At 45.3% G+C, this 25,284-nt stretch overlaps 2 protein-coding genes across 2 annotated transcripts in view; one reads left to right on the top strand and one right to left on the bottom strand.

Annotated features, from left to right (window-relative positions):
- The window catches only part of Prss55 (serine protease 55), a 65,314-nt gene that overhangs the window by 24,649 nt on the left and 15,381 nt on the right, over nucleotides 1-25,284 (bottom strand). The gene's annotated exons all lie outside the window — the stretch shown is intronic.
- On the top strand, nucleotides 873-10,247 carry Prss51 (serine protease 51). The gene is made up of 5 exons (XM_020154304.2): nucleotides 873-933; nucleotides 7,447-7,633; nucleotides 8,257-8,516; nucleotides 9,399-9,541; nucleotides 9,715-10,247. The coding sequence occupies exons 1-5, from the start codon at nucleotides 873-875 to the stop codon at nucleotides 10,009-10,011; spliced, it is 948 nt and encodes a 315-aa protein (XP_020009893.2). The 3' UTR covers nucleotides 10,012-10,247.

Raw genomic sequence — 25,284 nt, 5'->3', positions numbered from 1 at the left:
GCCAATAGCATTCTCACCTGGGTCATTAGAATGACTCTACATTTCCTATATGACATGTTCTTTTTTGGTTTCATCTCCCCAAAATAACCTCCATTTATACCCAGAGTAATGGTTTTTTTAGGCCTTACTAGTGTTTGAACTCAGGGCCTCACCTTTGCTAGGCAGGTGCTCTTATTATTACTTTTTTTAGATAAGGCTTGTGTTTTCTTCCTAAGCTAGTCTTGGATCTCAATCCTTGTACATATGTCTCCTGAGTAGCACAGACCACAGGTGGGTATTTCCACCCTCAGCTTATTGGTTGAGATGGGATCTGATTATTTACTTGGAGTAGCCTTGAAGCTTGATCCTCCCGATCTCCACCTCCCAAGTAGCTAGGATTAACAGTGTGTGCCACTGCACCTGACCAGAATAATCTTTTAATGCAAATGTTACCATATGACCCACTTTCATTCTATCCCTTTCCATCCAACAAATCTCATAACAACATTGAAACTCTTGACAAGGTGCACAAGACTTGGGTGAGAATATAAAATGTCGCCCTAATACCCAAAGCTCTTTAATGCCAGAGTGCACAGAAGAGTCGCTGGCTCCTGGAACTGCTCAGAGTCAAGGGCAGAAGGGGAGCACATGGACTGACATGGCCCTTCCAAGGTGACCCTTCAACCACAGCTGCTGAAGGCACTAATCAGGAAGGACTCTGGGACTTGGCTGAGCCAGGCTAACCTGTCCTGCTCCTCCTCCCTAACCCGGCACTTACTGTGATGTCAATGCCCCAGTCCTGCTATGCATTTGTGACACCAGTCTGGAGCAGCTGCAGCTGGCCTTGTTTCAGTCTGGGCTGGAGGTAAAGTTGGGCAAGTCTGGCCTGGAAGATGTTCCTTCTTCTAATTGCACTGCTCATGGCATCCAACGGACACAGCCAGGATGACCCAGGTTGGTGTCAGGCTAGCCCAGAGCAGGTGGGGAAAGGCCTGCCACCTCATCCCTGGATCCCTGAGTATACCAAGAGCCCTGGGACGGGGAGGGTGCTGAGCTAGAGCTCAGGAAATGAGGGGATTGCAAGTGATTCATCAAAGTAGACGTACTGAGGTCTGTCCCCCAGGGTCTGTGCCCAGAATTTGCACAGGAGAACTTGGAGCAGGGTCAGCACCTGGCTGAGCTGCTCCTGGTTCCAGCCCCTCTTCGTAGAAATGTTGAGGATCCTTCTGGGCTCAACTCCCTAGGAGAGATAGAGGAATGGGACGGGGTGGAATAGGCCATATTTAATTTAGAACACCTTATCTCTTCCAATGGGAGTTGGTCTAGGGCAATGGTAAGAAGTAGGTGGGTTAAGGTAAAGTTTGTTCTGTGTCCCTTCAGTCATGTGAAAAGTCCCACAGGAACAAGTCCTGTGGTAAAAAAAAGAGTTGGAAATGTTCCACTCTGTGTTCTTTCTGTAGAATGACAGTGACTGGCCACATACCAAAGGTTCCGACTTATCTTACAGATCACAGAGCAGTTTCACTTTATTTAATCTGCCATTTCTGACATGTCTGGCCACAAGACCACCCTTGCCCTTGGACTCACACTTGTTCTACATCTTCTGCTTGTTTTTTTGAGAGTGACCCGGTCCGCTCCACCTTTCTTATTGAGGTGCAAACCTCTCTGAATTGTAATGACATTAGCTCTTTGTCTTCCAACTCTTAAAATCTTTTTTCCTATTTAATACTCTCACCTTCCAACTTTATTTTGTACCAATAGATATTATTTTTTACATAAGTAAAAAATTATCATTGCTTTTACTTATGGATCTTGTTTTATTTGATGTATTTAGCAGGGCTTTTTTAAATTAGCATACATTAGTTGCACAAGGGGCTTCACTGTGATATCTCCATAGGTGCGTACATGCCCTTTGATCATGGTCACTCCCTCTGTTATCCTCCCTTAACCTCTCGTCTCCTCCCCTTTTCATACTGAATTTAGTGAGTTTCCAGGGTGCTCTGTTCATATACATATGTAATGCACTTTAACCACATTCACCCCTCCTCCCCCTTCCCTGCTGACCCCCACTAGAAAGTCTACACTCTATGTGCATATTCCACCACCATCACCATTGTTTTAGGTCTAGATTTCTCACTTAAGTGAAAACACATGACATTTGGCTTTTTGAACTTGGCTTATTCTTCTCAACACAATGATCTCCAGTTCCATCCATTTTCTTGAAAAATCACATAATTTCATCCTTTAGAAGGGCTTTTCATCTGAGGTAATGAACACAATCAGGCCAGTTGAAAGACAGCACAGAGCGAGCTCTTAGGTTAGACTGTGCTCTGGTTATGTTTCCTCTGCATGTGTGTTTTCTCTTTCTCCACCTGTAAAATAGGATTAGAAAGCTCTGGAGAAGAGTAAATACACTTAAGAACTCAAAACATACTAGCTTATTATTTTTCCAGACTTTTTATGAATTCACTGCTTAGATTTATATTTTCCCACCTTTAGTTGGTAAAAATATGTTCCTGTTATTTTCTGGAATTTTTTCATCTCTTACCTTTAGATTTACAACCCACTTGGTATCAATTTCATGTACAATATAAACAGAGGATCAAGTCATTTGTGGCAAAATAGATGGAAGTGGAGGACAGTAAGTGAAATGAGGCAGACACAGGAACAAACACCAAATGTTCTCACTCACATGTGGAGGGTAAAAATCTCAAAGGAGGAGACAGCAGAACAGAGATCTCTAGAGGCTGGGAAGTGTCAAGGGCAGGGGATGGAGGGAAGTCAGATTTGGGATACCCAATAGATGGGAAATTAGTATTCTACAATATAGCAGGGGGACTAGTTCACAGCACCTATTGTATTGTATGAAGAACTAGAATAGAGGAACTTGAAGGCACCAGACACCAAGAAATGGTAAATATGTGAAGAATAAGGTTGCCAAATTTCACAAATAAGACTGCTGGCATTTGGATGGGGATTGCATTTGGTTAATGGACAACCTGTGGAATTTTATATCATTATAATATTGAGCCTCTGACCCATGAGTGTAATCTATCCTTCCATACTTTGCTCAGTAAGATAAAGAATTAAAAGGTTTTTGCACACATCATGATTTCCCACTATTTTAGGATTTTGAAACTAATATAAATATTATTTTTTACATTTTATTTTCCTGTCATTTGTTGCTGGTATGTAAATTTTTATTAATCTTTTATCTAATAACCTTACTAATTCATCTATTAATCCAGTGATTTGTATGTACATTCTGATGGATTTTCTATAATCCTATCTATGCCATTTGTGAAAAATGGCAGTTTTATTTCTTCCTTTCCTATCCTATGTGCTTTCCACATCGCCTTGGTTAGGTTAGGATGGCTAGTGTAATGGCCATGTTTGATCAGTTTTACTCATTGACATACTTTTAATTTTTCTGTATTTTTATACTTTGTTATGCTGAACTTTGTTACTACTAATATATGTGGGTTTGAATCGAGCATCTCACTGCTTGTTTTCCATTTGTGCATCTCCCAGACCTTTCCTTTTCCTTTCTTTGTTGCCTTTTCCCCTGTTTAATATATTTTTTAAAAGAATTTTTAACCAAAAACCAATTCTATAAGCTACATTGAAGATCTCAGATTACCTCTGCTAGCTGCGACCCATGTAATAATGTTGACATTAATAACTGCACTGCAAGGCCTGCCAGATGACTCACACTTATAATCCCAGCTACTTGGGAGGTAGAGATGGGACCAACCTAGGAAAAAAGTAAGACCTCATCTCAACAGATAAGCTGGGTGTGGTGGCATGCACTTGTGTTCCCGGATACATAGGAGGCATAGGTAGGAGACTTGCAGTCTGAAGTCAGCCTGAGCAAAACACAAGTTCCTACAGAAAAATAACTAAAAGCAAAAAGAGCTAGAGGTATGGCTCAAGTGGTAAGCGCCTGTCAAGGGCAAGGCCCTGAGTTCAAACCCTGGTACCCCCACCACCAATAACAATAACAATAATAATAATAATAATATTACACTGCATGGATACTCACTTCTTCACATCCCAGATGCTCAGGCTGTGGGGGGGTGCAACTGTACCCTGGGTGCATATGTGCAGGTGTAAGAGAGTGTGTGTGTATGTGAGTGAGAGTGGGTGTGAGTGACTATGTGGTGTGTGTGTGTGCACGTGCACATGCAAGTAGGCTTCTGCACCACCTGTCATTATTGCCTGGGATGTTGTAGTGCCTCTTGAAGAGGTGACATTTGGGTTCATTACTCCACATGTGTCCTTGTGGCCCAGGTGACTTCTGATGCACTCTTACTTCTAGGGTGTGACCATCAATCAGGCTAACAAAGCCACAGGAGTGCACGAGGCCCTCGCCATGGTCAGGGCCTGGAGTCCTCCCACTGTAAGGCTGCCCACTGCCCAGGTGATGCTCCCATTGCTGGGCTCACCTCTCTGGCTTTCCTTCTCTTCCTAGATCTTCCTGTATCTCTGCGCTGACTCACTGAGTGCTTTCAAACAGGTGACGTCACATAGTGCACACTTTTAATTATCCTCAGCAAGAAGGCAATTCCTCAATTCTATTATTTTCTCTTATTTTTCTTTGCTTCTGCTGTCCTGTTTATTTTGCTGATTCTTCTTATGAGCTTTTAATCCATGATGCTCCATGTTTTCTTTGTTGTCCTTGCACAGTACCAGCTCTCCTTTGCCACTCTCCTCGTTGTTATCCAAGTCTATTTGTTTATTATCCATGTATTCTTTTCCATTGCTTCTTTTTCTGTAGTAGTGTTGCATGATTTTTCTTTGTTTAGGTTGCTTGTTTTTAACTCAGGGCCGGTTACCTTGGACTCACCTTTTGTTCCACGCGGTCTAGGTAGACACTCATTGCTGTCTCTCCCTTTTACTTGAGCCTCGTCTCCATCTTTTCTCTTTCCCTGAAGAGCTGGACGTTGATCATTTATCACCTCAAATCATCTGCCTAAGAGAGTGGAAGGGGAGCTGGGATGGTGACCAGTCACAGTCTGGGAATATTTCGTTGCAATACTTCCTCTCTGAAGGCGGGTGTGGGGGCATGGATAAAGAACTGTCTTTTCAGAAGCAGGGAATCTGTGGTTTTCAGGGGTTCTTCCCCTTTCATGCTGATCATGAGGAACTCCAAGCCTCTTTTATTTCCCAAGTCAGCCCCATGGCTTTCTCTGCAAGGGTGGTGCTAGTGCCTGCCACAACGTTTAGTTGCCTCCTTGTCTTAGCCATTAAGAAACCAAGTTAAAGGGATGAGGTGCTGTTATGGTCAAACTGTTCTCTCTGGCCAGAACCACAAGAAGACCAGCAGCCTAGAAAAGATTCTCCTTGTCCTTCTCATTGCCAGCCTGAGCCATGGACATTTACCCTCTGGGGTGTGGAAATACGGATGTTCAGGACACTTGGAGTTCAGTACTAATTGTGAATGCTTGATTTGTTTTCCCCATAACACTGTCCAAGTACACCTAAAGACATGCCGCCTTCCAACAAATCTAAAATTTTTACTTTATCACTTAAATTAAGCACTTTACATGCCCTTTTGGTTGGGAGGATTACATAACTTACCTTGCTTTGGGGGCAAGGGAATCTATTCCTTTAGATTCCATAGAAACCTGTGGATTCTTTTTTCGTTTTGTTTCCAGAACTCTGCATTGTGAGGAACTCTAGAACAACAATGTTACATTTTGACTCTCAGTATCTCTTACATCTTGATAAAATAATGTCATCCTCTGAAAGTCCTCCACATTTGCAGTATGAGTTTGGTTCTCCTAATTTCAGCATAGATTTTTTTTCTTTAAAAATTTTATTTTGGTCAATTTCAGACTGCATCAAAGATGGATATATGTATACGTCATGTCATCATGTGAGCACGAGTGTATACATAAGCCACAGTCGTTTACAGGTGTTTTACTATTCCAACAAAGCAATAGAGTTCTATCAGGTAAATTTTGTTACTTTTTTTCTACCACTTTCCTCTTTGAAAAAAAAAAGAATATAGACTTATAATTTCTATGGAAGTCCCTTTTCATTGATGCTCAATTTCCTGAGTTGATCATTTTTAGAATTCCCAAAAATGGTGGCTACTGGGACTTTGTCTATTATGTGTACCTTGTGTGTCCTCCTCCACTGTCCCCCACTAACTCCCTACACACCTTGTAAATTGGATCTCTCAAGTTTATGGCCTCTCAGCCCCAAATCCACCCTTTATTACTTGCCCTGCAATAAAAGAACTGGGCTTTGTGTGTATTTTTCTTTGCAGCGACTTGGTCAGTAGAAGGTGCTCGAGGCACCTCCCTCTCTTCCTGATGCTGTCCCATGTACTTTCATTCACTTCTCCTTGCCCCTGTTGTGTGGTTGTCAGAAGTGCATGTGGGGACATCTGGTGGTGCTCACTCTACCCACACACGCCCTGGTGAACTCAAGCCCTTGCCTGCTGTTCAACGACTCCTCTTACATAGATAAACGAAGGTGGCCTCTGTTGGACCCTGGGTTGTTTGTTTCTCACAGCAGGTTGACACTTCTTTAAAAGCCTACAGGGGCCCAACTTGATTTCCACACATTCAGTTGTTTTAGACATAGTCCAGATAAGCAGAGTTTTAGTCATCTAGAGCCTGCCTGCTTTGCCTACGCCATGAAAATGCAGCCAGCATCCGCCAGCCATGGACAAAATAAAGCCTGCATCCATAAAAACCTCAAGCACTGCCACCTGGGAAAGCTGTCAGACCCAGAGACTCAGTGGGAGCTACTGAACAGCACCACCCACCCCTCTTTCCTCAGGGAGTTCCCTGTCCTCCCTCCATTCTGGATGATTCCCCTGTCCTGTCTTAGCCTTTGCATGGTCTCATGCTGTAAGGGGTGGCACCTGTTGCTGCCTGCAGATCTGTCAAAACATCGCTCAAGTAAAGCTTGAGAGTTGGACAGAAACTCAGTGGCTCTATCTCTTCTCTTTAATCAACCTGAGGAGCCCAGCAAATTCTTTGGCTTCTATTGGGCTGCAAACACACTTCTTCACTACTGAGTCCCATTGTGCAAAGGGGCTTCCCTATAAGTTTGCTCCTTCCTTAGGCACTCCTCCCTAGCCCTGTGGTCTTCTTAGAGTCCTCTGCCCTTTCTGGTTACCCTGAAGCTACAGTGTGTGCCTTCCTGCCATATCTCGTGTTCAGTTTACCGCATGGCTTCTGTCTCTTGAATGGACTCTGTGTGTCTCTGGGATGGCTCCATTAACCCCTTACGCTTTCTGCTGGGGCTCTGTACTGCCTTCCTGGGTCTCACAGTTCTTTTTTTAATGTGCAGAATAAACACTGATCTGTTGGTGTTTTCTGAGATCCATCCCCTGGGCCAACTCATCTGACTTCACACAGCGTCAGCACGGGTCTTAGCTGGGAATGTGAGATGAGGATTCCTCTGAGCGCTCATGGGGCAATGGTCCCTTCCCTTCTCTTTCAGAAACAGTTCAGTGTGGCTACAGACCTGCTTTCCCAAACTCATCATGGCTGCCATTCCGCGAGCTGCTTGAAGTCCAGAATGGGGAGTTCCCATGGCAAGCGAGTGTCCAGATGTTTCAGAAACACTTGTGTGGAGGCTCCATCATACATCGGTGGTGGGTTCTGACAGCTGCACATTGCTTCCCAAGAACGCTGTAAGTGTTTGGGGCATTGTTTTTATTTACATTGCCTCTCACTCAAATGTTGTCTGGGCTGGTTGCTAAGTGCGTTTGGGCGCAAGACTTTTAAAGCAGAGGTTCTGTGTCCAGTATGCGCCAGTTGGCTTTGGACCAAAAGTCTGCTCTCTACTTACAGTCTCCTCTCTTATTCAAGGTGGCTACTCACGGCTGTGTACCCAGTATTGGAAAAACAGTACAGGTGTCTCTTCTGCACACTGAGTTCACTCATTGTGCACACAATCATTGAGCACCTACTGGGTGCTTTTCCAAGTGTTGGGGATACAGCAGTCAATGAGATAGCCAAGCTTTCCGTTGCTAAGGAGCTCACATCGTCTTCTCTCAGGCAGATTTATTCCACCTTTGTTGGGTGGAAGTTTTCCTAGGCTGATGGTTCACTGGCTCAGAGATTCGCCTGGGGCTGGTCCCTGACTCCAACCCACCTGATCTCTAGTCACTCCTGAGGCCACTGAAGCACATGTATGACCCTGAGCTTGTCAGTATTTAGAGGCAAACTCTACCATTTACAAATGTGCTCTACAGATGCAAAATGCCCCAGGGCTATTGATAGCATCAATAGTGTTTTTACATTAATTCTTCAGTTTAGAAAGAGCAGTGGTAAATGTCACTGTGGTCATGGGAACAAAAGTATTAAGCAACATCTACTTGGAGAGAAAACAAGTGCAGAAGATCATTATTCACAAAGATTTCAAGCCACCCCACCTCGACAGTGACCTCTGCCTACTCCTGCTCGCCACTCCAGTGAAATTTACCAACTTCAAAATGCCCATCTGCCTGCCAGAGAAAGAGGAAACCTGGGACCGATGCTGGATGGCAGAGTGGGTATCGGCTAGTGGGTATGGTATGTGCCTTTCCTTGGGACCCCATATTTAGGTTGGATGCTTTGGAGGTGGAAGAATCAGGACTGAATTTTGGGCAGGATCTTTTACCTTCCTCACCTTCATCTTTTCTAATCTGTAGAATAATAGCAATGTCTCCCTCAAATAAGCTATGAAGATTAAATTAATGAAATTATACAGATAAAGTCCTCATTAAAAGCCTGAGACAGACAAATCTCAAAAATCAAAAGAGCAATGGTTATTTTTATGGATCCTTCAAAAAATTGTTGGGATTCTTCCTTTGGGGGCTAGTTTCCAATGTCCATGCCCCTCCTCCCTTGATAATGCCAAGCCAGCAATTCCATTCTCCAGACTAGTGCCCACCAAGGACTCCACCCTTTCCTTGGAGAGTACCAGAGTAGTCAGCCAGAGAGTACTTCTGAGAGGGAAGGAGTGGGATGGGGAGAAGACTTTAACCATCCAGGTGTGTCCTCTTCCTGGTTTCTCCATTTGGCTTGGCAAAGACATGGGACACTACTTATTCGGAGGTTGGGCTGTCCTAAACTGCACAGGGACAAAGCATGGCTATGGAGAGGGTGAGGCCACAGAGAAAGCTCCAAGCAGGTTCCCCTGGAAGGGCTGGGCTTGGGCTTCTATGAGCTGTTTCTGGAAGGAGAGAGCATCTTCCAGAGAGACACGTTGGCAGAGGGACTCTGCCAAAATTGGGGTTGCTGAGAGGAGAGTGAGTGGGGCCTTGTGCTAGGTCATCCACACAAGGTGACCTGGGAATTAGACTTGCTGGACATTGCAGCCCTTCGGGACATCCACTCTGATCGTGTATGAACTGGTCACTATAGGTGGCCACCACCATGCTCCTTCTTACAAAGGCTTCCTCACATTTCCAGGCCCACACAATGGCTTAAGCCTGCACCTGAAGAAGCTGAGGGTGATTCAGATTAACCAGAGAGAATGTGCCAAGAGAGTAAGGCGGCTCTCCACGACCATGCTTTGTGCCTGGCAGGAACCACACACCAAAGGCAACTGCCAGGTAACAGCCTCTGTCAAACCCTTCCTCCCCATAACCACCCCATTTTCTGGGTTCCCAGCAGAAAACTGGGAGGAAGGCCCCTTGCCCACACTGACAGGCCCCATTCCATGCCCTCTTGTGGGAGGCTCTGCTAGCTTCTTGCAAACTGTGCTTCCTCCTTTTCTTGTTTGTAGGGAGACAGTGGAGCACCCATGGTCTGTGCTAACTGGAGGTCTCGGCGGCTCTTCCAAGTGGGTGTCTTCAGCTGGGGCCTGAGCTCTGGCTCCAGGGGGAGGCCTGGTCTATTTGTGTCTGTGCCTCAGTTTATTCCATGGATCCAAGAAGTGACGCAAAAGGAGGGAAGAGCCTTCACCCTCTCAAGAGCCCCAGGAAGCTCCCTGATTCATTTTCCACGGTACCCTGTATTGCTAGGCTTAGGGTCTCAAATGATGCTTGCTACTGTGTTTACTTGTGATAAGTCAAATTGCTGAACGTTAGACCTACCTGTTTTCCTTCTCTTTTCTCTCCATTCCCTTCTCTCATTCTTCTACAAGCATGGACGGAGTCTCTACCATGGCGTGTGTGGCCTCACACCAGACCCTGGGAGTTAGTCAGGGACTCAATTCTCTCAAACCTTATAGTCTAATGGAGCACCAAGCACAGTGCTAGAAGGGAACAGGTGATACATACAGGATTCTAGAGGAAGACACTATATCCTCCAACAAGAAGGGTAAGGAAGGCTTCAGAAGAGCTTGGAAAATGAGCCTTGGGAAATTGCTTCATGTTTCTGGAACTTGGTTTCCTTATCCATGAAGGAGGCTTGATCACAGGAACTTTTAAGCCTTTCCTTATGCCGACGTTTTTCTTTTTGGTGGTATTGAGATTAGAACTCAGGACCTTGTACTTGCTAGCCAGGTGCTCTCCCACTTGAGCCATGTCTTTATCTTTTAACTGTTTTTTTGAACCTGGTCTATGTTTGTGTCCAGGCCAGACTGGACCACCATCTTCCTTATGTATGTTCTCTGAATAGCGAGGATAACAGGCTTATGGGTTGAGATGGGATCTTGCTAAGTGTTTCCCTGGGGTGGCCTTGAATCTCAATTCTCCCAATCTCGACCTACTGAGTAGCTAGGATTATGGGCCTGAGCCACCAAGCCCAGCTTTGACATTCTTAACTTCTTTTCTTTCTCTCCTAGTACACAGTGTCACCCAGCCATGAACCAGCTTTGCTTCTGTCAGTTCAGTGCCCAACACCAACCCATACTCAGGGAGCTCCCACCTAAGGGACAAAAGTCCCTGTGATGGGCACAAATGAAAGTGGGTGGATTAGCCATCAGAGGACTCCCATCCAGTTGGAAGCTGAAAGTTGGGGGTTTATGAATTGGCAGTTAGAGACCACACCATTCCTTCCCTCTCCTTAACAGATCCAAAAAGTAATTCAGGACAACAAGGTGGCTTGAGAAGTAGCACTATCTGTCTGTGTACATATGGATCACTGGTTAGTGGCCAAAGTCATCACTCATAAGAATGGAGAAAAAACATCCAAGGACAGGCCTTTCCATTGAGAGGGAACAGAATAGCATGTGTGCCAGACTGGCACACAAAGGATAAGAATTTATTTTTAGAAAAATGGGGAGACCATGTTTGAAGACCAGTGCTACATCGCAGGGTCAGGGCCTGGTGGTTCAGGCTTTTCTGGGTCATTTCTTGGTTAAGTCTACCTGCAGTAGATACAAGGGAGACAACAAATCATGTGGCCCAACAGGAGGTAAAAACATTTATTCATTCATTCATTCATTCATTCAGATACCTTGTGAAAGTTGAATGTGTTAAGCACTGGAAGGATACAGAAATGTAGATGGTACAGTCATGACTTTGAACATATGTATCACAGCCAAACTTGTTCTTCTCACAGGTCCCCCAGCAATTAATTTCATTATATAAACATGTGTATGTATGCATATATTTGCATTTCATTTTATTTATAGACAAATATGTTAAAATAAATAGTTTAACTGTCTTTTGAGAGATTTATTTGCAGACATTGTCCACGCAGTTGTGGGGCTGGCTAGTCTGGAATCTTTAGCTCAGGGTGGCAAGCTGAGACTCAGAAAAGATCTGGTGCTGTAAGCTGGAGTCCAAAGGCTGTCTGGAGGTAAAATGTCTTCTTCTTCCAGGATCTTCCATCCTCTTAGGACTGTCTCCTGATTCAGTGAGGCCCACTGCATATGGAGGGTAATCTGCTTTGGTCAGAGTTGGCTGATGTAAACATTAATCACTCCAATATCCAGACTGTTGTTGGACAAAACAGCTGGGGACCAGGGCCTCACCATGTTGACTTATAAAGTCAGCCATCACACCAACACAGTTCCGTGTCTTGGAACCTCTGAGAATAACATTAAATCAGGACTGTCCCCTTTGGGGTATCATAGGCTATGACACTCACTAAACATTCCATGTTGAGAGGAGCTGGGATCCCCCATGCCACCAAATCTCTGCTGCTCTAGGTGCCCTTAATCCCTGGATGGAGAGACAAGGGACCTCTTTTTCTCTTGTGCCACTGAGATGGGATCCCTGTCCTTGTCCCAGACTTCCTGATTCTTCTGCTTGCCCCACCAGTCCTTGGGTGCTCTCATCACACTTGAGGTACTTTAAATCCTGCTGCCCAGGGCATAGGGTGGTGCTGTTTCAAAATGTGCTTTTGAATTATCTGGAAGCCTGTTGAAACACAGATTTCTGACTATCAGAATCACGGATCCTGAGACCTGGAAGCAAGGCCCAGGGTCTCTGCATTAAACGAAGTTTTCAATGGTTTAATAGCTCATTTATGTTTTCTTTTTGAAATAGAACATTAACAGCTCTATTAAAGCATAATTGATGCACAATTCCTTGTATACATTTTAATGTAAAAGCAGGTAGGTTTTGACATATGTATCACTCATGATCACAATTAAGACAGTGACTATTATCTATTGACCCAAAAATATCCCCATGACTTTTGATACACAAAGGTTCATAATTTTGATGAAATTCAATTACCAATTGTTTTCATTTGTGCTTTTTGGGTTGCAATTAAGAAATCTTTGCCTAGCTTGATCACAAAGATTCTTTTTTTTTTCATTTTAGTTTTTTAATTTATACATGTTTTTAAATAAATAGACTTGATGGGAGCTGTTACTGGTTTACAGAAAAACTGAGCAGAAGGAACAATGAATTTCTAAGTTCTCTTCTGCCACAGAGCCTTCCCATACACTTGGCCTTGGGCTGAGCTGTCTTCCCACTAACCTTCTTCAGGCCAGCTCCTGCCTGTGAGCTGCACCTCACCTCAGACAGCACTTCCTTACCACTCACCTCCCCATGGCCAAGCTAAATCAGGTCCTCCCAGACCTTTTATTTCCTCTCACATTTCCCCCATGGATTGAATTATGGGCTCCATTCTTCACCCCTTCCTGTGCCACCCCCTTGTCGCCAGGGCAGTAGTGAAGACCCAGACCTTTATAGAGTTTTGGAAAAGCCATCTGCATTGATAATGACACTAGGGACCTGAAAGGCCAATATGGCTCCTTTTAGCACTCTGGCCCACATCTGACTTGGTGGGTACAATGGCTCCTTGGTAGAACCTGGTCATTGTCCTGGTTCCTGGGTACACAAAGGACAGCAGTAGCCAGAAGAGCCCTCCTAATAACTACTGTAGAAGAAAGACCTTGAAAATGTCCAAGTTGGGGCCCCTGGAAATCTCAGCTGTGCAGGAGAGTTATCAGTGTGCCCTTGGGATGAGCACAGATGAGGACAGGAATAAGGATCAAACCAGAGTGGCAGGACAGCTCTGTGGTCCACCCACTGCACAGGAGCTGGGACTATCTTCCAGAGTTGTCCTGATGAGGGGAGGAGCTACAATTTGACACTCCCTGCATTGGTCAGTCACTCAGAGTGGGTTTCCCAGGGAGAAACCCTGGGAGAAGGAGGGGAAGAGGCTAGTGCCAGGCACTAGCCTCTGTCACTACAAAGCTTCTCTCTCAGCCTTTATCATGGCTTGAGGACAGGCCTTATGCCAGCTGATGGCAGAGGAACATCTCAGTTCTGGGTCTGCAGAGACCCATTCAGGGTTGACCTTGAATGATGTGGTAGGGGGAAGGCCCCTTGGTATGTTGATCGTTGAACAGGACACTTGGTTATTGCCTTATTTGGAGACAGGTGTCATGAAGTAAGGCCTCTCAGGCATGCAGAGGGGAATAGCTTGGCCAGTTGCTTGGAAACTTGGAAGAGCAAGATTGCAAGACCAGAAGCAAAGTCTGGGGAAGAGGCCTGTGGATGGACCTGAGGGAAGCCCTTCATGCTTCCCATCTATGGCCCCTAGAGGACAGAGCCTTGAAGGCTCTGAACAACAGCACTGATCTGAGCTGCAGTGGTAGGTAGCCTGTGTAACCTATAGTAAAAGTAGATCCTACACCATGGCCTAGTACACACACACACCTGGACTCCAGTTATGAAAGAATACATTGCTTGCTAGGTGCTAGCTTCAGCCCGCTAAGTTGGGTGATATGACCCAATAGTGGGATAGGAAATGTGAATTATTTGAAAACCATTGTTGGAGACCAATCTGAACTTAAGGAAACTGAGTCTCTTTTTAAATTACATTATTGTTGTACTGGGGGTACACTGTGACCTTGACAAAAGTTCTTACAATATATCATAGTTGAATTCTCCCCTCCATCTTTCTCCTTTATCCCCCCTCCCAGAAACTGAGTCTTAACAAAGGGAAAGAGTTGCTAAGGTTAAAAATCTAGAACTAATACTCATATTTTCTGACTATTTTCATTTTCTGATATCCTTCTCACATTTGCTAAAGGAAACAAAAAGGAACTACTTCTGAGATTATTTGCTCTATAAGATTTTTTTTAAAAAACTCTCCCTTTTAGGAAACATCTATGAATAATGGCTAAAATTCAACAGACATCCTTTAAAATGCATAAGCTATGCCCACAAGAATTCAAAAACAAAAAGGAAACAGTAATCTAGAGGTATTATCCAGAATGGTGAGCCAATTAGAGGTGTGAATCTAGACTCTTGAGTTTCAATGTTCTCCTTCCTCCCCAATTAACGGCCCTTCATATCAGCACCTAAAGAGGCTGTTAGTTCAAAGTGCTGTAATTCTGCCATCTGCAGAGCAAGACTGGGTCTGAGTTTTAATACAATAGAAAAATGATTCTTTTAGAGCCAGTTGTAGAAGCTTCCCAGGTTCTTAGATTATGCCTTGGAGTTGAAATTTTAAAGTCCTGAGATGTTGGGGTTTTGGGTTTTGTTTTGTTTTCTGTGAACTTCTGCTGCATGTAGCCAACTGCAGCCCCTGACCTTACTTCTTCTCCCATGTGTTCTATTACAAAAGCCACTGCATTTCTTCTAATAGATGATTGATTACAAAGGTACAAGGGCAGGAAGTGAAGGGTCTGCAGTATTGCTTTCCTGTCCTTTTCCTGGTTAGGTCACCATGCTGCCAGAGGCTGGAACTCTCCCTGACTGGGCTCCCACCTGCTGTTCCTTTGCTATACCTGCTGTTTTCCTGGGTCCTGATTCTGTCCTTGGTCTGTGGTTTGTAACCAGGACTACAAATGGCAAAAACTTTTGGTGTAGTCAGCTGACCAGTTTCCTCTGCTTGCAAACTGACATCTTTTCCCTCTCTGTCTTCGTGCTGGAGAGTCCAAGGTTAACTCCCTTTACTCTTCAATTAAACCAGGCCACGTTCTACCCCTTATCTCTATCTCTGTCTGGCCACCAGAGCAATAAAACCTGTCAGCCAGGACATACAGCTTCAGAGATGTGGCTCCGGACACCTGCAGAACCAAGGTCAGAAGCCATGGTGGACATGTCTCTTGTAGTCAAACTGTATCCCTGAATCCCCTTTAAAAAGCAGACGTTTTCTCTCAGAAGTAGAATGACAGAGTTTTAACAGGTTGACTTTTCCTGTCCTCCTCTCCATCTGATGAGTAATAAACCTTATTTCTTTTCCTCGAAACCTTGGTCTCATGTTTTTGTAAATTGTAAATTGGCATTGAGGCCAGGGGACTGGCTTTCTGGTGACAGGCTCATTACTGCTGCTAGTCTGATTCTCTTTCGCTGAATTGCTACACATGCTTAGGGCCTTCAAAAAATATCTTCATGTGCACTCTCAGAGTGGAATTCTAGCTCCTTCTGGAACCTTCCCTAATTGATATGCTCAGCCCCATATTGCTTAACCCAGGCCTGCCATTTTCAGAATCATCGGCCTCCTTAATCCCACCTCAGAGAGCTGGATAGGATTCAGAGTCATGAAAAAGGCAAGGGAAGGAATGCTGAGCTCTAGGTCCAGACTACGCTTCTCACCAACCTGGGGGTTTCATCTCAGGAGACTGATGTGGTGTGAACAGCAGGGAATTCTCTTATGGAAACACAGGTCCAGGGCCCTCACCTTGTACCCGTCCCAAATGGAGTCATGGAGTCATGAAGTCTGGAAGTAGACATCTGTGAAATTGCACACAGTAATCTACTGGTCTCAAACAAGAAAGAACGGGGGCACAGCTGAAATCCAACAGGGAAAAGAAATGGCTAAAATCTGTGGGGAGCAATGTCTACTTCCTAATCCATCTCCTGCCCCCAAACAGCACTGCTCTCCTCCCCAAACTCATGTTGATGATTTTCTTCCCTTAGCAACAGATGCTACCAGGGCCATAGAGGGAGGTGATGGGCTGACATAGGCTCTCAACATGCCCTTCCCTCACCTGGATCCCCAGGCTCCTGTCCTGGATCTCAGAGTCAAGACCCCACAGAGGCCCAGCTCCTAGGGCATCTAAGTGAGGCCCTGCTCCCTTGAGCCACAGAGTGGGACCCTCTGTTAGCCCAAGAGTGGGCAGGGTGGGGCTCCACCTCAGGATGCAGGATGCAGCCCCTTGCCCACCCTTCCATGGCAGCCCTGCCTGAGCCCTTGAAGGGAGTCTACCCTTCATCACTTAAGGCATCCAGGAATATCCCCACTGAGAAACTTTGGAGAGGGCTTCTCCCATTTTGCAAATGAGTAGTGGGAGGCTCCAAGTGCCATGACTCCTCTGAGGTCCTGCTGGTAGCATGACCTGTTGGACCAGAAACCTCAGCAATACTCTCACTAACTAAGGCCACACCTGGAGATGGCTTTCAACCATTTTGTCTTGACACATTCATGAATTGGTAGGAGTACCACTACAGAGGGAGTCTCCCATTCTGTCAAATCCCCATCCACCTTGTCATCTGCCCCCTGGAGGACTCAAGAGGCCACATGGCAGCTTTGGGCCACACTGGCTCCACCCAGGGCCCATTGTGATCTCGGTGGTCAGGCTGAGCTGTGAGCTGGTGAAGTGCTCCATCATTGATGTGAAGACCAGGCCCATGGAAAGATGGAGGAATGGAAGAGCTGAGCTCCTACTGGCAGTTGCCCTGATGCTGCCCTGGGCACACAGTTCCCTGGCAGGTAAGTCTCTGTGGAGTCCTTGTGGCTATGCCTCACAAGTGCTCTTGCCATCCTCAGTGAACTGGCCTCAAAGGCCAGTTCCCAGGAATGACAACTGTGTAGCTGTGGGGTGGGGGCATCTGGAGATCTGCATTTACACAGGCACCCCAGGTGTACAGAAGGCAGCTGGCTTCTATCACACTGGCTCCCACAACCTACACACCTGTGGAGGAGCCTGTTGTGTGGTATAGTATGTGTGTGCATGTGTGTGTGTGTATGTGTGTGTGTGTGTGTGTGTGTATGTGTGTGTGTGAGAGAGAGAGAGAGAGAGAGAGAGAGTGTGTGTGTTCCAGAGCAAATGAGCAGTCTCAGTACATGATTCAAGAAAGGCACCCAGCTGTCAATGGAGTGACGTTCACTGGTCACACGGGGCAGTCTGGTCCTCAGAGGGTCTCTTCCTGCTTCTATCCCTCTGAAAATCTTCCAAAAGGTTCTGCAAGCTTGCCTGGTCTAATAGAAAGCCATCAAACCCCAGTACTAGAACGAAGAAAGACATCAGTACTCATGATGGGTTCCTACCCCAGGTGCCGACAATGCATGCAGCACTGTTTCCTGGTCAGTCAACTGGCTTGTGGACAAATATCTAACTCCTGTCACGGTTTTAGAAGCTGAGTTTATAGCAGAGAAGGACATATTTGGCTCTGTGTAAACACTTGCACTCCTTGATGAGGAGGAAGAAATCTTAACCATAAATGAGTAAGCTAATTAGGTTGGCTTTGGTTCCTATTGAATGGTGTGAAGCAGCCAGAACAGTCTAGTGTGGCAGAAGGTCTAGGGGTAGCTGACAGAACTGACCCACTCAAGGCAGTCACAGAGGCCTTTCTGTGATGATGAGACTTGGGCTGAGGCTTGTCTGATGAGGAGTCATATTTGCAAGCATAAGTGCCAGCAAGTGCAAAGCCCCTCTGCAGGGAAAGAGATCAATTTGCTGCAGAGGCAGACAGGCAGGTATAGCTGAGGCTGAGTGAGTGAGAATGGTTACTGCATAAAGATGGGCTCAGAGAGGTCAGTGGGCCCAGACAGGCAACCCTTATAAAAGTACACTAAGGACTTTGTTTTGTTTTGTGTTGTTTTCTGGATACACAGGGAAGCCACCAGAGAATGTAATAGGAGATTAGGAAGGGAGGGCGCTTAGAAAAGTGCTCTGGCTGCTTGGAGGATAAAGAGTAGGAGGGGATGAGTTACGGGGAAGAGAGGATGATGGCATGGATGGGTTTGCAGCAATGTGAATGAAGAGAGCTGGCCATGGTTTGGAAAGAAGATGACTGAACATGCTGATGCACTGGATATGAGGAGTCAGGGAAAGAGGAGAAGTCAAGGTCAACTCCTAGATGTTTTCCTGGTCTAAGTAGCCCTCTGGATGTGAGCACCATTTCTGAGCAGTGCAAAGTAAGGAGGCAGGTGTAGGGTGGTACAGCTTAGTGAGTGATTTATTTTGGGCCACATTTGGTTCAAGTTGCCTCTTAGACATTCTCAGGAGACACTGAGTGGGCAGTTGCTATGTGAGGGGATGCGCAGCAGCAGGGTCTTTGAGGGATAAATAAATCCCTGAGAACCATCAGTATAAAGACGATGCTTGAAGCCCTGGCCTGGGATGAGACCCTTCAGCCAGAGTGAGGAGAGAAATGGGGACTGAGGATTGGGCCGTGGGCTTGGAAGAAGACAAGGATTCAAGAAGAGTCTGAGAAGGAGAGCAGGAGAAGCTGCCTTGTCCCAGCCAAAAGTTTGCCAAGAGATGGCCTGGACTGAGTCTCAGATCTCTTCCTCCTTGGTGAAGCCAAATGGCATCCATCCCTCTAAATTAGCATTTCATGGAAAAGCAGGCAAAGGCAAGGTTGCTATTTAGCTTTGAATGAAAGATGAGGACATTAAGTCCAGACAGGGTAAAACAGTGGTGCCAAGTCACACAGCTTGCAAATGACAGGGCCGATTCAGAACTTTGGGCCTCAAATCCCACCTCCTTCCCCAGGTGTCTCCAAAGTAGGGCAGACCCAGAGATTTTCTCCAGCAAAGCCACAGGGCCCATTGCAGACTCAAGTTCTGTCTCCCTATTAGCACTTCTCTTTTCTCTCAAGGTCACCAACGTACTGGGGTAACCACTGGGAAGAAGAGAAGTTCTGAAACACCTTGATAGTGCAAAGCAAAGAGAAGCCATTTAGGATTTTTAAAACTTGAAATGAGATCACCCTGTCTTAATCTACGTGGAGGCAAGCCATGGATTTGAATCGGGGGAAAAAAATCTAGAGCCTAAAGGTACTTCATTCCAGTAGGACCTGCAAGAGAGAACACCTCTCATCCTTCCTTCTCTGTGGTCTGGTGGATCCAAGGGTTCATTTGTTTCTCCAGCTGCAGAATATATAAGCCCCCTGGGATCCCAGGAACTCTTTTGGAATTCACAACCACAGGCTTCACAGTTTCCAGGTCAGCCCAATTCTATGTCACTTCCAACACAGCTGAGCTATTAAGCATATAAAAATATGGCAGAATACTCTCTACTTACATATGACTTTTCATGTAAATAAATTCACATATAGTTTGCATGACCATTGGCAGTCTGATATCAATACCCAGAGAGTGTTTAAAATGTTGTAATAGAAAACCTATACCTCTTATGGGGAAATAAAGAATGAAGAGGTAAAAACTGCTCCAAGGTTTATACACAAGAATTTAAATAAAGATAGTTATGCTTTGTATTAAAGTGATTTTAGTAAAAATACTGTTCCTCGCCATTTTGAACTAAAGCATGCACTTGGAAAGAACCTTGGAGATGGTTCAATTGATTCCCATCATTTTATGGATGAGAAAACTGAAAATCCTAGAGGTTAAGCTCTTCTACTATTGGGAAGTTTCCCAAAGTTCATTTTGATATCTAAGAATCTACAGATTCTTTGGTCTCCCAAAGAATCCCCCAAATTTTACACCCACAAATCTCAGAGTGTCCAAGTCAGCCTCCATTCTGTGCAATTTCTGACAAGGTGGAGTGAAACAGTATGGCAGCACTTTCCTACCTTAGTAAGATTTTTCATGCCAACCTACACTTTCCACACACTGATGCTGGCTCTGGAAGGGCTGTCTCTCATCTTCAGGAAAATCCTGCAGGTGTCTGGGGCCATCTGATCTCTTTTTCTTGAATACTCCTTCTAAGACTCAGCTTCTCAACGTGCCCCTGGATGCTGTCTGTTGGTTCATGAGGTCCCTATACCTTGAGGCCTCAGACTGATGCCCACTCAAGGGCTGCAGTTAATAAAATGGAGAGCTTAGCAGTCATCACTTCACAGCAAAACTTTCTTCCTATCCCTTCTTGACAGTGACATTGATGTATCAGGCCCAGAGTTCCCATCTGGCAAGATCTCTGTCCATCCAGAGATCTGCAGCATTCATGGTTAGGCACTTTCCCCCGAAGGCTTCATATGACCTTTGACATTTATGTTTGAGAGGTATCTCTTGTAGCTCACATGACAGCCATTCGAACAGGCATGTCTGAAACCTCACCTTCAGGAGGAATTGCTGGAAGATCTTGGAGCTCTTCTGCTGAACTCAGATGAGCCCTCAGACTTGACCTCACAGAGAACTGCAGACAGCCACCTCCCTCCCATCAGACTTGGCTCTCCAGGTGAAACCTTCTCTCTGCCTCACTCTGAAGCTTTTCTTCCAGGTGGGCATGGACCTGCTGATCAAAGTTTGGATAGACTGACTCCACCTCTTTCAAGTTCACCTTAGCAAGCAATCATCCAAAACACATGCCATAATTTCAGTCTAATATTATCAAGGGTGGAGCAGACACTTTGCTGAGAGGCACACTGTGAGAGCTACAAGCAAGGGGAGGCCAGTTGGGCCTTAGATACCTGACTGAAAAGTCCCTCTCCACCAATTCAGAGCTGAATGATGTGAGCAATAATGTGATCTCTCAGAGGGTGATGTTCACCTGTAAAGGGGGATGATGAAATACATCACAGAGGGTTGTTGGGATTATTAGGAGTCACTTTCTCACATGCTCGTGCAATGCGGACACTGACTCACAGGAGATACAAAGTAGGTAGCAGCTGTCATTATGTTTCAAAAGCAAAGTGGGGGCTAATAAGACCTTCTAATTAGGAATCCAATCTGACTTCTAATTATCAGTAATTTTGTTTAAATATTACAAATTATCATTTTAATTAAGTTTTTAAAAATTTCCTCCAGAGACCACCATTGCTTTACTGTATAGTAATTCCAAGTTTCCCTTGTTGGACCTAAAAAAACCAAGCACTTCCATCTGTGATCAGGCTGCAGTGCCTTGCAATGTGTGGCCTTCCACTGGGAAGGGCCAATCAGCTACTAATCACTTTTCACATCTTCAGATGAGGTGACACCTTTATAGACAACTTACCTCCTCTTACCGCAGGGTCTTGATTTAGGAACTCAAAGGGCAGATGTCTTTAATCTGAGGTTCCTCAATTCCTTGATCACCTTGACCACCTGGTTGGCCAAGGAAATTTTATCATTGATGTTAAGATCTTTAGTGCTCTTCCATCTATTCGTCCATGCACCTGTCCATTCCATTCCATTCCATCCATCCATCTATCCACCTATCTACTCATTCATCTATCCATCCACCCTTCCATTCCATTCATCTATTCATCCACCCATCCATCTATACATCCATCTATCCACCCACCCATTCATCTGTCCTTCCATGTATCCATCCTCCCATCCATCATCCATCCATTCATTCATCTAAAAATACATACATACATACATACACCTATGCACCCACTCATTCATCCTTCCATCCACCCACCCACCCATCCATTAATTCAATAAGCATGCATTGAGTTCCTCCCATATGCCAGCGTGATATGGGAGTGATGTATAGATATTAAGATTAGTCACCTATGGCTCTTGGCCTCATAGAGATTACACTCTAGTGAGGGAAATAGACTTAACTAACAGTTTCACAAGTGTTTAATTACTAACTGTTGCTAATGTTTTGATGCAAGGGCAAAGTGTATAAGGAAGCAATACTGAGAGCACCTGATATGATCTTAGAAGGCAAGGGAGATTTCTAACTTGACTTTATAACTGAGCTAAGATGTGAGAGATACACAGGAATTAAATGGGCAGGTCAGGAAGTAGGCACAGGATGGGCCCTGAGATAGGAAGGAGTTGAAAGAAGGCCAGTGATGTTGGAAGAGAAATGGAAAGGCAGAGAGAAGCAGTGGCAGGCCTGGTGATGTGCAGTGGTGGTGCTGAAGTGTTTATGGCGATGATGAGATGTGGTGTGTGGTTGTGTGGTGTAGGGATGTGTGGTGATCGTTGTGTGGTAGGAGGTTGCACGTGTGGGTTATATGGTGGGGTGGGTGATGTAGGGTGTGTAGTGTAGGGTATGTAGTGATGGAGTTGTGATTTGCATAGTGGTGGTGGAATTGTACGGTAGAGGGTATGGTGGTAACATTGTATGGTGATTAGGCCAGTGATAGGATTTATGTGGTGGGGTGTATGGTACAATGTAGGGCAGGTGATGATGGAGTTGTGTAGTGTAGGCTATGTGATGGGGGATATATGGTGGTGGAGTTGTGTGGTGGTTGTGTTATGTAGTAGGACTGTGTGTTGTGTGGAAGTGGAGCTGTGTGGTAGGGTGTGGTGATAGGGCTGTGTGGTGGAGTTGTATGTTGTGTGTTGTGTGATCGTGGGGTGTGTTGGTTATGTGGTGGGGTTGTGGAGACAGTGGTGTGTGGTGGGAGTGTGGCTCTGGTGATGTGTGGGTGGTGGGTGGTGTGGATGGAGATGATAGTGGGATGAATAGGTGTCTCTCATACTTCCCTATGAGGGATGTGTGAACAACATTACCAATAGCCTTCCTGCACTCTGAGCTTAGCTCAGTTGTATACTCACTGTTAGGCCTGGACCAGATGCTCAACCTTCAACTTCCCTTTGTTTTTCTGCCTTTAAAGTGGGGCAAGAGTAACTTCACTTATCTCCTGGGTGTTGTGTGAGAATTTACATAAAACAGGACAGAGCCTGGAAAACAGTGAGTACTCAACATTTTAGGGATTTTTTAAATAATTACTTTTGTCTTTACTCAATAATACTAGAAAGGCATCAAAAGATGTCGCAACAGCCCTGTTAATGTAGGAAATGTCAAAACCTTATTTCTCTCAAGGCAGGAGTCCTAGAATTAAAAGTGGATCAAGGTGGATACTGCTGATTGTGGTAGGAAATTCAGGGGAGGACTGGGGAACATGTTGGGAATAGAAGATTTCCCTTTGCCTGTCAAAGTTCTGATGTCTGTCAGATGTCCCTATATGGGAAGGGCCAGGAAAACATGCATCCAGAGCCGTTCATATGATGGGAGCCAAGACATTAGATCAAGGGCCTGCTTTTCAGAGGACAGTGAGACACAGATGAGATAAAGGAGCATTCCTGCCTCAGCTTCTTGACTTGTAGATAATAGCAAGATCTGGCCAGGATTCATGGCTGAGTCTTCTTCCTCCAAGGCCACATAGGGAGAAGACTTCGAGAAGCAAGTGCTGGTGAGGACCAAAGCATTTCTCTGCATTTGCTCATCCCACTGGGGTTAACCTGCTGAGCACTGTGTGGGGGAGAGGAGAACCTTGTATTTGAGTTCCTTCCAAGCCAAGTGCTAGGACTATATTGGGTCCTACCATTTTCCTCTCTCTTCCTCCTATCTTTTAGTAACATGTGGCCAAAGAAGAAGTGCCAAATCTGAGGATATAGAGATTGGCGGAATTATAGGAGGGAAACCTGCAAACATTACAGAGTTTCCATGGCAGGTGGGCATTCTTCACAAAGGCATTCATCTCTGTGGAGGAACCATCCTCAATGAGTGGTGGATTCTAACTGCATCCCACTGCTTCCCAACAATCAACCAGTAAGTATTGCAACTGAATCTTTCTTCAACCTGTGTAGTAGAATATTTGCCCAAGGTGTCCTTGGGGCCTCAACATGGGTTTTCAGCCATGGACCACAACACTAAGTGGCCAACTGCAGGTTTGCTAGGCTGAGGATTCCACCTGGCATGTGGGAGGTGAGCTGCTTTCCTCCTTTCACATCTTATTGGGTGTCCTAAGCTTGTTCTATGGCCAGTCTAGCCCTTCTTGAAAATTGGAGTCAAGCCCATCAGTAACTTGAGTAGCACGGCTTCTCAGACATTGGCGTGCCCAAGTAGGAGATCATGGGTCCAAGACCTGATGAGCTAAGGACTTGCCTAGAATTTAGATGTGTCACCAGCTGCCCAGTTGGGGCCCTTTCCTTTCCCTATGGCCTGCCCTAGGCCTAGATGCTCGTTTCCCCTCACTTCTTCATATCGCAGTCACAGATAGGTAGAATTATTTTCTCATAGGGCTCATCTTTTGCCTTTCCAATACTTACCTTTGTTCTCCTTTTATTTTGAAATAAGAACTAACTTGGAGATCATACACGGCATTGACAACAGAAATAGCCAGAATGTGAAGAAGTTGAAAGTGGACAAGTTAATTATGCACCCTTACTTTGATGAGTTGATGCTTGATAATGACATAGCTTTGATCTTGCTCAAAACTCCGTTAAAATTGAGTGTCAGCAGGATACCCATCTGCCTTACAGAGGTCACCAACATGGAAAGATGGAGTACCTGCTGGGTGACCGGATGGGGTGTTACTGATGTCAGTGAGTTAACTGGGGTTGGCCAGGGTAGGGTGGTACCTGGTTGGTGTCTTGAATGGGAAGCAAACTCTAGAATCTCTGTTGGCTCTGGGAATTCTTCCTGGTAGATCTGGGGATCTACTAATTCTCACTAAAGGCCCTTGATAAGACTTGGCCTCAGACCACTGGAGAGCCATCCTTCCGGGGCCCCCTGGGATCCCATAGCACGTTGTGGAACGTGTTTTGGAGCATGAATTGTAGACAAGGCCTTATCTTTAGATAATCTAGGCAGAAGTTTTCTGAAGCAAAGGAGTGACTTGGAGGAATAAATGGACAGCTCTGTAGACTGCCTTCCAGAAAGTCCACATAGCTAGAAAGGCAATAGCTCTATTCCAAGTAATGGTGGCAGCTCTGCTCTCCTGTGGCAGAGGGCTCAGAGACTAAAACATTTGAAAACCCCAGGTCCAGGCCAAGTGGGGGTTAAATCTGAGCATGAATTTTTGTTGTACAATTGACCTGCAACCCACTTCCCAGCCAGTCTCCCAAAATGATTCCTTTCATCTTTGTTCTTAGTAAATGTGTCTTGCCCATAATCAATGGAGCAGGAGAATACATCACAGGCAGC

The sequence above is a fragment of the Castor canadensis genome, chromosome 14 (assembly GCF_047511655.1).
Source record: "Castor canadensis chromosome 14, mCasCan1.hap1v2, whole genome shotgun sequence".
NCBI lineage: Eukaryota > Metazoa > Chordata > Mammalia > Rodentia > Castoridae > Castor > Castor canadensis.
The sequence above is the reverse complement of the archived record's forward strand: the minus strand, read 5'-3'. Positions and strand labels throughout refer to the sequence as shown.

Excerpts from the sequence above, each read along its gene's own strand:
- Prss51 (XM_020154304.2), top strand. The coding sequence starts at position 873 with ATGTTCCTTCTTCTAATTGCACTGCTCATGGCATCCAACGGACACAGC. Across the intron at positions 934-7,446 it reads ACACAGCCAGGATGACCCAG|TTCAGTGTGGCTACAGACCT; the intron begins GTTGGTGTCAGG and ends TTTCAGAAACAG. Across the intron at positions 8,517-9,398 it reads GGTATCGGCTAGTGGGTATG|GCCCACACAATGGCTTAAGC; the intron begins GTATGTGCCTTT and ends TCACATTTCCAG.